Source organism: Leuciscus leuciscus (assembly GCF_965113295.1).
Source record: "Leuciscus leuciscus genome assembly, chromosome: 12".
Lineage (NCBI taxonomy): Eukaryota > Metazoa > Chordata > Actinopteri > Cypriniformes > Leuciscidae > Leuciscus > Leuciscus leuciscus.
The window spans coordinates 16996899-17008980 of record NC_138736.1 but is presented as its reverse complement, the minus strand read 5'-3'; the positions used below and the strand labels follow the sequence as shown (position 1 = coordinate 17008980).

At 38.0% G+C, this 12082-nt stretch overlaps 1 protein-coding gene across 2 annotated transcripts in view; it reads right to left on the bottom strand.

The window, feature by feature from the left end:
• zfpm2b (zinc finger protein, FOG family member 2b) overlaps nt 1-12082 on the bottom strand; it is a 49346-nt gene that overhangs the window by 10749 nt on the left and 26515 nt on the right. Inside the window, exons 1-2 of one of the 2 annotated variants that reach the window (XM_082186699.1) lie at nt 6734-7230; nt 6543-6639 (exon numbers count right to left, since the gene is read on the bottom strand). In XM_082186699.1, the coding sequence (XP_082042825.1) occupies nt 6543-6639; nt 6734-6736 (100 nt within the window). In that variant the 5' untranslated portion in view covers nt 6737-7230. Of the gene's footprint in view, nt 1-6542; nt 6640-6733; nt 7231-12082 lie in introns of those variants that run through there. The other variant, XM_082186698.1, reaches the window with a different exon arrangement.

Genomic DNA, 12082 nt, shown 5'->3' with positions numbered 1-12082 from the left:
GTAAATGTTAAATGTAAACAAAATAAAACTGTTAAAATGTAAACAAAATACAAGGTTAACATAATATTAATAATCTGGTGATGCTAAAAAAAGTTACAACAGATTTCTAGATTTCTAGTTACCAAATCTGTGGAATTCTGTTAAATAAAAAGCTGCACTCTTACACTTATCCGTCACCTTCTCTTTCTTAGGGATTGTTACATACACAACAGGACACTGCCGGGGTCTCACTAGGGATTATGGTCGATGATATATTATGCAAATCACTTTGTTATTTCTCTCAGTAGATCATCACTCCGCTCACACTGGGAAGATTTATGCCACTTAGTTGAGTATCCTCTGACGTTTATGACCCTATAGAGTTATACTGTACCAGTGAGAGACTTTGATCTGTGACTGAAAAACAACTGCAGCTTCTATAAAAAATAAATAAAAAATCTTAGAAGAAAATGTTTACTTTTATCTTGGGGTATTCAGTATTGTAGCTTGGGACCCTCTTCTTTTTTCCAGGTAATGGGATAGAGTAGGAGAGAGGGTGGGAGGGACGGAAGGAGGGAGAGATTGGGAGAAAGGGAGGAGAGATACCCCTCAAGCGAGCGCCTCAGTGGGAAGAGGATTATGTGCTTCTGCTTTTCTACCTTCTAGCAAAACTCCCGATTGGTTTCAGGAAAACTCAATTAAACTTTGTCTCTGTCGACTTCGTCTTCAGTGAGAATCAAACTGAAATTCCTCTGACATAATGCTGTAACCCTGAACAAGGAGACACAATAAGGTAGACACAAGACTGCCGTTTTAGACCCTCAAAAACAACAACATGATAAAATTCACCATAAAAAAAGTATTTAAGGGAGTAGTTCACCTAAAAATCATGTTGTTCAAAACCCGTACGCTGTTATTTTTCTATGGAATACAAAAGGAGAAAATTTGAAGAATCTTCATGCAGCACTTTTCCACACAGCGTACATAATTCAGAGTGACCACATCTGTCAAAAAAGAATGCGAATGTTGGTGAAGGACTTAATGACTTAAATTGATGTCTGTTCTTCATTTAAAGCCTGACTAGAAGACCTGGGGGGCAGTTGCATAAACTTAGCAACTATGTTAAGACTGTGTCTTAAGAACTAGTTTGGTCAACTAGCAATAAGAAAAGGAAATCAGTTTTACTTTTTCAATTCAAATTAGACCGATCTACCTTTTTTCTTAGGACCAGTTTTGAAGAAAAAAAAAATAGATGACTAACTTTTAAGACTAGTCTAAGCAGTTTATGCAGATGGACATCGTGTGGATTTTTAAAGAGTTAAAAAAACGTAAATGTGAAGTTCATGATTTTGTTAAAACACTAATAACTAATTCAATAAAAATATGTTTTTTAATTGTATTATAAATTATTAAAATCGTATCTGCAAGGTTGACTGAATCATCCAATTTAGGTGGACTAATTTTCTAGGTAGAGGAACTTAAGATGTTCAAGATAAACTATATTTAAGCAGCATTATAAATGTTCCACATGGCTTTCTGGCTACTATTCACTAGTACTATCACAGGAAACTACAAGTGATAAGCCAACGACCACCGTTTCCCCTTGCTGTGATGTGCCAGGACTTTTTTCTTCTTTCTGTTGACCCCAGATTCACCTTAATAGAGCTTCTCCTTCCCATCACAGACAGCCATAAGCCTGTCAGATATCAGTCCATCAAGAAATGAGACAGAGGGAGAGAGAAAGAGAGAGAGCGAGACAGCAGTGAAATATGAAGGGAAGAGAACGAAAGTCAGGGGGGGGTTGGGATGATAAATCAAAAGATGAGGTCTACATCGCCTAATGACCAGAATAAACCTCTTTCCTGTTCAGTGACAGAGCTCAGAGTCTCTGCAGTCCTTAAGCCGTGTCCCTCCTGATCCAGACATCCACTACCATCAAACCAGGATTTATGACGCATCACAACCCCATGACAACATCCAGCAGCTTCATAATCTCATATTTTTTTCTGCCCGTGCCTGACATTTCCAGCCTCGACATTCACTCAAGATAAGCCAAAAGCCCTCTGACAGGATAGAGAGCACATATAAAACACACGCTTAAGAATTTAACTGCCCCCTTCACAGGAACTCAGTTCATGAGACGCGACTGCAACTAGCACGACATTTCATATCAGACAACTCAAGAACCCATATTCTGTTATAGAGAACACAGGTCTGGAACCACTACAGACCCTCAATAGGGACACACTGTCAACAATATGTGTGGTCAACCAGCATGGGTTTTTAAATTGAGACTCTTTTAGGAGAGAGTTTGAATTTAAAAAAAGTGTAGTTTGTCATTATTTTGAACTACAATTTTTTCAGGCAAGTGAACTTGAAAACAGTGGTGCATAGGGGAACAACTGTAATCATTGGGCCCTGCCCAACTGGGGTAGGGTTGACAATCTTAATTTTGATGATCCGATATCGATTCTTAAATCCAAAGATCAATCTTTCCATCTATGCTGTTTTCAGTAGATGTGTGAACAAAACTTCACCAAACATTATTTGTAGCACACCTCCTATCATCGCTTCCTCTTTACTACTAGTTACAGCACAAAATAAACATGAATGAACATCAGAAGGTTGAAAGATACAGAACAACTTACGGAAATGTATCATGTCTCATGTAATTGCTCAATCAGTGTTTTAACTGCAGAAAGACATCAATAAAACAGCTTGTAAACAATATGTCACGTAACATTATTTACCTCAGGAAAGCCATTCCATGTCCATAAACTTGTAAGTTAGCTAAAAAAAAAAATTACTCTAGTGGGGAAAATTTGTTAAATATATGCACTATATTACATATTCATCATATTTTTATTTGATGATATTGGAATAATATTTATTATATATCTTTAAAGGGACAATGTGTAGCTTTTTAGGTATTTTATTATCTAAAATCTATATTTTTATTCATAAATATGCCCTCAATGGTGTACAAATACCTATGCCAATGTTCAGACTAATCCTTGTAAACGAAGAATTTATTATCTTTATATACATGGGACGGGTAAGTCCACGGAGGCTTCCATGTAGTTCCGCCATCTTGAAAAACTATAATAGCAGAGAGGGACAAAAAGTACTAGGCCAACGCGTTTCCACAACGCGTTTCGTTCAGAACCAGCGTCACGTGACTGAAGCCAGCAGAAGCGGAGGAGCAGAGCAGTGAGAGGCGCTTGTCACTGCCGCGGCAAGTTTAAAAGGCTGCACTGCACGGTTATTTATACACCGTTCATTCATACATACATATGAGTCACAGGATAAGGAGTCCTCGTCGTCGAAAAAGTCCAAAATAGATTGTAAAAGGAAACGTGACCGGAGATTACAAAAACAAGGGTTACTGTCAGGATAGCTAATGCAGGAGAAAGCTTTCAAAAGAGACCCTGAAGTTGCCTGCTTTCTTCTCGACAGGTAAGTCAATGTTACAGTCTTAATTACAAGCTTTTTTTTCATTGCTTGGTTGTGTACTTTATTATATAGACGGTCGAACATTTATAGTTAAAAGTTAAACAGGCTCTTTGATGAATAGCAGCTATTGAGTAAAGTAACGTTAGAGAAGGCTCTGATGATGATGATATCTAACAATGCACATACTTCAAAAGAATATAACGAGTAAAGAAGGCATTACTACTAATTACCATAGTTAATGTTTTTGACAGTCAGTAGTTCATACTGTAACATTCTTTTTTTCGTTGTTTCAAGTTTCAGTTTGTTTTAAATAACAAACATGTTCACCCGAAGAAAAACTCGAAGTGCTATTACAAGACATCCTGTCATAGCTTTTAGGTACATAACGGCTACCGTAGATGCAACGCGCATTTGAAAAAGTGAGGCGCTGGAGAGCATTATTCGTTTGAATGCAAAATACAATTTCACCACTAGATGGGAGAAACTCCTACACAATGTCCCTTTAATATAATAGACATGCACCAACTGACAGGGTTCCCTGTATAGTTTACATCATTATTTGGGAGATTGTTTTCCTTAAGAAAAATTCCACTGTTCTTGAGATATATCCAAATCAAAAGCTTGTGAATCAAATTGAATCGAAATGGAAAATCAGTATCACATAATTTGTCTATATGCCCACTGAACTTAAGTGGCCCTCGTACTGATGATGCAGATATAGCATGGTTCAGTGCAAAATAATGTGAAAACAGACCAGTAGGGCACTCGGGGTTCAGACTAAGTAACTTAATCAAATGTGAAAACCGCTTTGAAACTCTAATATTTCATCCCCCAATCCAAAATATGTGAATATAACCTTGTAATATGCATACAGTATATAATTCTCACCCCCCAAAAATTCTGATGTGACCAGCGTTGGGAGAGCTAACTCTGCAATCTGGTATAGTGCGCCAGGGAGTTCGAGAGATATCCAGCCGCCTGGCCTAATCGATCCCGTCCCTCTTTCAGTTCCTTAATAACTTCTCTGCTGAAAGCCCTTCAGTTCATCAGCGTTGTCTTTTAATTAAACGCAATCGCTGTGCCGCTCGCTGGTGGAAAGTCGACTCCTCCAGGGGGGCGGTGCTGTTTGAATACACTGATAATGAAATTTGACATTGCTGGAGATGTTCAACCATTATTCTATTTCTCTGTGTTCTCAGATAACTGTGATAGAGGCCTTTAAGTCTTTCATATCCTCAAGTCTTATTTCAAAATGGAGAAGGGATTGTTCTCTGTTGAACTTACACATGTACTGTAAGAAGATTAATCAATTAAGCCCCTGCAGATAATAAAAATAGTGAAGCACTTTAGCGGAAATATCACTTTTAGTCAAGGAGAGAGAGCACCAGCAACAAAGAGTTATCTTTCTGCTCTTTAAACATTGAGTATTTGTTCGTGGAGTGGCAAGTTATTACTGCTCACTTTTTCTTCTTTTGGAAAAAATGGGGCCATGGTCTTATCTTGGAAAAGGGTCCATGTTTTTTTTTAGATCCACTGTACATATAAAGTCAAGACATGGGGGTTTTAAGACCCCATGAAATCGACATTATGAGTTCTGTGGCTTTTAGCCCATGTGTGCTAGCTTTGAGATCATCTACAGTATATTGTAGTGCATGGGTTTTAAACTTTTTAATGCCACTGACCCCTAAATTTGATGATCTCATTGTGAGGGACCACTTCTAAAAATGCAAATACAGATAAACACACTACTGTTCAAAAGTTTGGGGTCGGTAAAACTTTTTAATGTTCTTGAAAGAAGTCTTCAAAGCTGCGTTTATTTGATCAAAAATACAGTAAAGACAGAAATATTGTGAAATATTAACTCATTCCCCGCCAATGGAATTTTCCGGCTTTCCGTGTTCACTGTTATATGGTAACACTGTTATATGCTATTACGAGAATCTCCAGATCAAAACACAGGCAAAAAAGGAGCAGAAACAAGCGATAAAAGCATTGCTTATGCACATTATAGTCTTTGAAAAACAAAAAAATGTGTTCAAAGTTTTGCTTTTTTTATGAAACTTACCCATATTCAAGTGTTAATAAAAAAATTATGCATTACGCTTTTGTTTAAAAGCAGAGGCTCTGTTCTTTCTTTTGACATATTGCATGTTCAGATAATCCTACAACAAAATATTCAGGGGCCATTACGTTTTTGTGAAAATGATCAAAAATGCTGGTAGTGGCTGGCAAAAAAAAAAAAAAACCTGACAGGGAAAGAGTTAAAAATAACAATTGTTCTTTAATGTATTTTAAAAATAATACTTTTTATATTAGGAAACCATGATACATTATTATTTGGGATTATTTTATAGACAGTTCAAAATAACGGCTTGTATAAATAGTATAAATAGTACTAGCAAAACAGAAAAGTCATTTTGTTTAAGTTGATGCAGCAGGACTTTTATATGTATAAACTTCCAGAGAAACATAAAGCAGTCAATAGAATAGAATAATTACAGAATAAATAATTAATCTCATGATTTCTAACCAGTCGTTAGGAGGCAAAATGAAACTGTAATAATTTCAAATTATATACATTTTAATTCGGTATTTAATTTTGACAATAACATTACCAATTAACATAACCTATTTAACCCCACATTTTTTATTTATTTATAATATATTTTACACCAACAATTTCAAACTAAAGCCAAAAATTTTCAATCAAATGCTCTCTAGAATTAGAATGTGATCTAATACCACCTGCAACTGTCTTGCAATAGCAAGTCACACATCATTGGTTGGGTCTCATTCCACTCCCTTGTTCCCTATGATGTGAATCAGTATATCATAAACAAGCATTCAGGCACTAGCAAGGACCTTGATCCAATAAACACTGATAACTCTATATTACCCATAACTCAATTACAAAGTCAAAAATTAAAAATAGTTTGTATTTATCAAAACATTTCTGCAGATGGATATCCTTCTGCTGTCAATTGTTGTCAGTTGTGTTGTCCTGCCATGTCATGGGGTCTTTAACACCCCGTTCAAGTCCACATACTCTCAGGCACAGAAGCCTGAAAGAATTACAAATACATTTATAAGCCCAAAGAATAAATTCTCACCTTTACTGTAAACAGCACAGTTGCTCTTTCCATCCTCTGCACTGACCCACATCATGTCCATCAGCCAGCGAGGACCTCCACTCAACACCAGCGAAACCTGCAACACAAAACACACACATTAGCTGTTTCTAAGACCCGCCAACTCAAACAAACCATCTGATTGTCATATAGATCAACCAACCACAACTTGCCATTTTTGTGTTACAAATACATCAGACGGTCAGTGGCGTACTGTGGAAACGCCATCCAACGGTGGGACTGTCCAAGTGAGCTTGTTTAAACAACGTCAACCATGAATTCATCATTCCCAAGAGCCCTTCCAAAGATATATCTCCATGTATGTGTGTGAGAAGAGAGGCGAGCAGGAAGCCACACCCTGTCCCGCTCGCCCTATGAATGCCTGTATTGTTAGAGACCCTCTGAATGTTCAACCTGATCAGATCTCATCCTTTGGGAGGTTTGGAATCCAGAATGGAGCGGCATGGACTTGGAGACAGAAGAATCAGAATGCTGAGCACTGATCTTTAGACACATTGTACCCCTCTATCACCAGCATCACAGCTTCCTGAAACCGGCACACAGGGAATTTAAAGAACCGGCATGGGTTTCAAAGGGATGGACAGAGGATTTGATTTTATAATTGGAAGCAGAATGACTGAATTGAATTGATATTTCTGTTGAAATAAAAATAAAATTGTGCTTGCAATTGTGGGATATCTGTGATGTTGCTAAGTACACAAAAACACCCCACATCCCAAACACCCTAATTGCAGGACAACGAAGACCATCAGGCATAATTTTGTATGACTTCAGAAGACTTGGAATGCAACAAGTTCTTTAATCAGGTTTTTGCAATAAATACCTGTGACTATACTTTTATCTGTCTGTTACCTGTTTTATGTTGTTCAGAACTGGTTAGGTTTAGAGTTGGGGTGGGGTTAGGTCCTTAAAAAATCCATGAAAGTATAAATATTAATCATATTTATTATTTTACAAATACATGCAAAAATGAAATGCTTCTTAATCGGACACATAAGGCAAGTAATTGAAAGCAATTGGTTTCCTAGTTCGTAGACATAGCGATGCCTAGTGATACCTTTAACGTCTTGTAGTGACACTAAATTCGCTTGATCATGCTTCAGTTTTTGACACCTGGAGTGAGAATGCGTTGTCATAAATAGTCTTTTTAAAAGTATGCTGAAGTCTACTACTTTTTCACAAGTGTATATTTCCTCTTTGTGTCTGCCTCTCTATTTCTAATAGGCCGTAAGACAAAGCCCTGTCGGCCCTGTCTGGGATTGACCAGTCGGGCAGGAAGATGATACGATTCAGCAAAAATGCAGATTTGGCCCGAGAGAGAGGGAGCGTGTGCTCCCGGAGAGATAAGCACAATGATAACAGTCTGAGAGTCTGGAGAGCATTTGGTTTCCTTTCCTCCCCCATAGGGATATAAAGGGATGATGCTGTTTTAGAGCTGGATGTCTTCTGATCCCTACAGGTAATAGAGATTATATCCACTTCACCTCAAATGGCTGCAATGACTTAATCTGAAATTAGTACAAATTGGTGACATGGGGCTTTGCTTGGGGTCCCTGGATGCAAGTAGAGACATTTATGCCAAACTAAATGAAAATACAGGGGCCCCAATAAATCAACTTAAAGGAATAGTTCACCCGAAAAATGAAAATTCTGTTATCATTTAAGTTGTTCCAAACCCATATGAATATTTTGAAGAATGTCGGTAACCAAACATTTGATGGACCACATTGACTTCCATAGTATTTGTTTTCCATGATGACAAATGATGATGACAGAATTTTCATTTTTGGGTGAACTATTACTTTAAAGGGGACATATCATGCTAAATCCACTTTTTTAGCCCTTAAATGCCTTTTGTTGTATATTTGGAGTGTTTAGAAGTACAGAAAAGTTGAAATTATTCTCTTCAGGTGCTTAGTTGATATCTTTATATTCTGTTTTGGTCAGATTTTTCAACCGGTTCAGATTTTTCTGTCATCTATGACGTTTTTTCAACTATTACGTCACAGTATTTGCAGCGGAACTGCCAAATAAGGACATCGACTTCCGGCCCAACACTTCCAGCAATCCACTTTTATAACACTTTTATTTCTCGCTGCAATTTTGTAGTCCAAGCTAAAGGATGCAGAAGTTACGAGAGGGTAGGTTAAAATGTTCGGTTGTTGGATGTAGTAACCCACACGCTTCATTACACCGTCTAATGTAGATGAACGGTTATCATTTTCATCTCGCTCCGGATCCGACTCTGGCTCGAACATGTAAGGCTGGATGGACAAGTCTTCCGTTGTTGACATTTTGTTAATAACGTGTGAATAAAAAGTTTCTGTGTTGCTACATAATCGTATCTCTGCTATCAAACTACAAAAATGGCCGAACGGGGTGGAGTTGAACCTAGTGTCACCTCTGCAACCTGGAGAGGGGGCGGGGTATGAAGTGTCTCAATTGCATTTAAAGAGACCGCACCAAAACGAGTTGCTCTCAGACGCACATCAGAAAAGGGGTAGAAAAGGGGCCTGTGGAGCTATAATAATGAGGAATTCAGACCCAAGCATTGCAGTTCCGCTTTATATAGACCACAAATGTATGATTTATATGTAAAAAGGATCGATTTAAAAGCATGATATGTCTCCTTTAAGGCTGGAATACACTACACAACTTTTAGAATTTTTTGATTAATTTGTAAAAGGTTAAAAAGAAAAATATTTGGAAAAAAAGAGAAAAAACACTAAAGGACTGAGGATCACTCACTACCAGGCTTTCATATCATTTCGAACACAAATGTCACACATAAGATGTGTCCCAATTCAGAGCCTGCATCCTGAGAAGGCTGCCTTTGAAGGCCGAAAGCGGCACGACGAAGGCTGTCCCAAATCGATGGCTGCTTCGAATGCAGCTTACAAATGCATCCTCCTTTCCTTGGGCAGTGAAGAATAGAACAAGTGGATACTTTGCAGTTCCGTCTCCATTATTGTTTACATGGTCATCGAGTTTGGTCTCTAACAGAGCCGTTGAGAAAGTCAGCTCTGATCTGTTATTGTCATGATCCGATAGCGTGATGTGGGCAGCCACACTTTCGTTTTTTTTTTAAATCTGGTCTGTTTACACTGAAACATAACCCTGGAGTTTTCAAACTAAAACAGGGTCTGCAGCGTTTCCAAAAGTCTACGTTTTCAAGGGTCGCAAACTCCAGAGTAGAGTAGACACTATGTGTAACCGACCGTAGCAAAAGTTATGTGTTTTAAAACGAAAACACACTTGTGTAAACTGGGCCATAATAGTCTGAAGGAAAGAGTCTGTGTCCATCATACACTATGCAATTTTCTGTGAAATCTGTGAACTCTGACTGAAGACTGCAGACTTTCGGCAACTAGTGTTGACTCGTCCAGACTGTAAATCGTGAAAAAATCTGGACAAGTCATGTAGTGTATTCCAGCCTTTAGAAGAATTTGATGAGAAATATTGATATTGATTCAACTTTTTAGATGGCAGATTTTGGTGTCTTGACAAATCCATAAGTACATAAATTTTCATTGGTCTTATTGTGAACAATTAATCAGTGCACACAATTTTAAAGAAAAAAGCTTTTCAATCATTTTTCATGATTCACTTTCTTTAAAGTCCCCCTGTAGTAAAAATTTGTATCCCTTAAAACTCATCTTTGATCACCAAAATTACATATTTAAAAGTTTTTTCCTTGGAAAAAAATTATTCATGCCTTAAAATAGCTTGAATGTAACTCTACACCCTTGCATCATTTAGTATACGCAGTTCAATGAATATGCAAATTAGCCCCGTCTCGAATTAGCCCCAGCTCAGAGATCCACTTGTTGCCGATCACATGTTGACGTGATTGGTTACAAGGTAGTTTGTGATGTCAGAAACACCAGCGATTTCAAACCGCTTTTTTGAGACTGTCTTTGGTTCACTGCGGTTTTAAGGAGAAAATACTCAGCAATGGTGTTGACTTATGAATTTGTACATGTTTTGTCTTAAGAGTATATTTTAAAAAGACACATAGACGCATAAACAACATTAAAATCTTGATTTTCACCACAGGGGGACTTTAAAACTTTGTCTCCCGAACATTTTTTTTCTACTGATGCTGCCAAGGCTACCATTTAGAGAAAAAAAAAAAACTAATTATTATTATTATTATTTTTATAATTATAATTATAACAATACTCTCTGGAATATTTGATTCTGATGGGGCAATCGTGGCATGCTGTTGTAAAATTAAAAATTTTAATGACACTGAACTGTAATGGATCATTGTCCCAGGCAGCTGATTTAATGTTTTCTGAATATTTATGTTGCTCGGGCAATACAAAGAAGCTAGGGCAGTGGTTCATAACCTTTTCGACTTGAAGGCACCGGTTGTCCAACACAATATTCAAATTATTTCCGTTTAAATTATGATTTGCATGTGCTTTTTTTAGCTTTTAATTTTAGATTAGAGTTGTGATATATTATTAATAATGTATTCATTTAAATACTTTAGTCAGGGGTGTCCGATCCTGCTCCTGGGGGCCACTTTTCAGCAAAGTTCAGCTCTAACCCCAATTAAACACACCTGAACCAGCTAATCAAGGTCTCACTAAGCATACTAGAAACTTCCAGGCAGGTGTGTTGAGGCAAGTTGGAGCTAAACTCCGCAGGACAATGGCCCTCCAGGACCGAGTTTGGACACCCCTGACTTAAGTCATTGCAGCACCCTTGGAAGTTTGTTGAGGCCCCCTAGTAGGCCCCGGTCCCATGGTTGAGAACCACTTGAAAGGGCATTTTTCATACACTTGCCAGTCTCTAGATGTCCCAGGTGTTGCTTTCAATGCAAGTTGAGTTATGCACAGAACTTTAATATTTATGGATAGAGGTTTGTTGTGATCACAAACCTAAATTATGAGTGATAGTAACTGTGACGCTTGCCTTGTCTCACGAAACACCAGTAAAAGCATTGTGGTGAGAACCCCCCAAAAAAAAAATTCATACTTTACCTTCCACGTGTGACCTGCGTACTCACTTACAGTATGTATAGTGTCTCTTTTTAAAGACTAACCATCAGAATGGAGTCGCAGAAAGAGTGAGAGGTTTGTGCAGATCTGACTGTGTGGGAATACTTCATGAAAAAGACAGAGTCTACACAGCACTCCACTCTCCTTGAGTCATTTCTTTCTCTTTTTGCCTGTCTCTCTCTCCGCTGAATCCTCTTTCCCCTTATCAGGCCAGCACAGGCCTCCATCGGCCTCTCCCCACTCTGACAGGAGCAACAACAATGGGCCTGCGATACCAGTCCGCTTCACAGGGTAAACCTGCCACGGGCACAGATTACCCGTGACACACACACTCACTCTCTCTCTGGTACACTCCAAAACACAACACCACCTTCTCCAAGGCCTCAAAATACAAAATGGACACAAAAACCTTTTAAATGACTTAACTTCTCTCCCTTGCTTTCATTTCAATCTGGCTGTCTCATCTCTATGTCTGTAATTACCCACAATTCA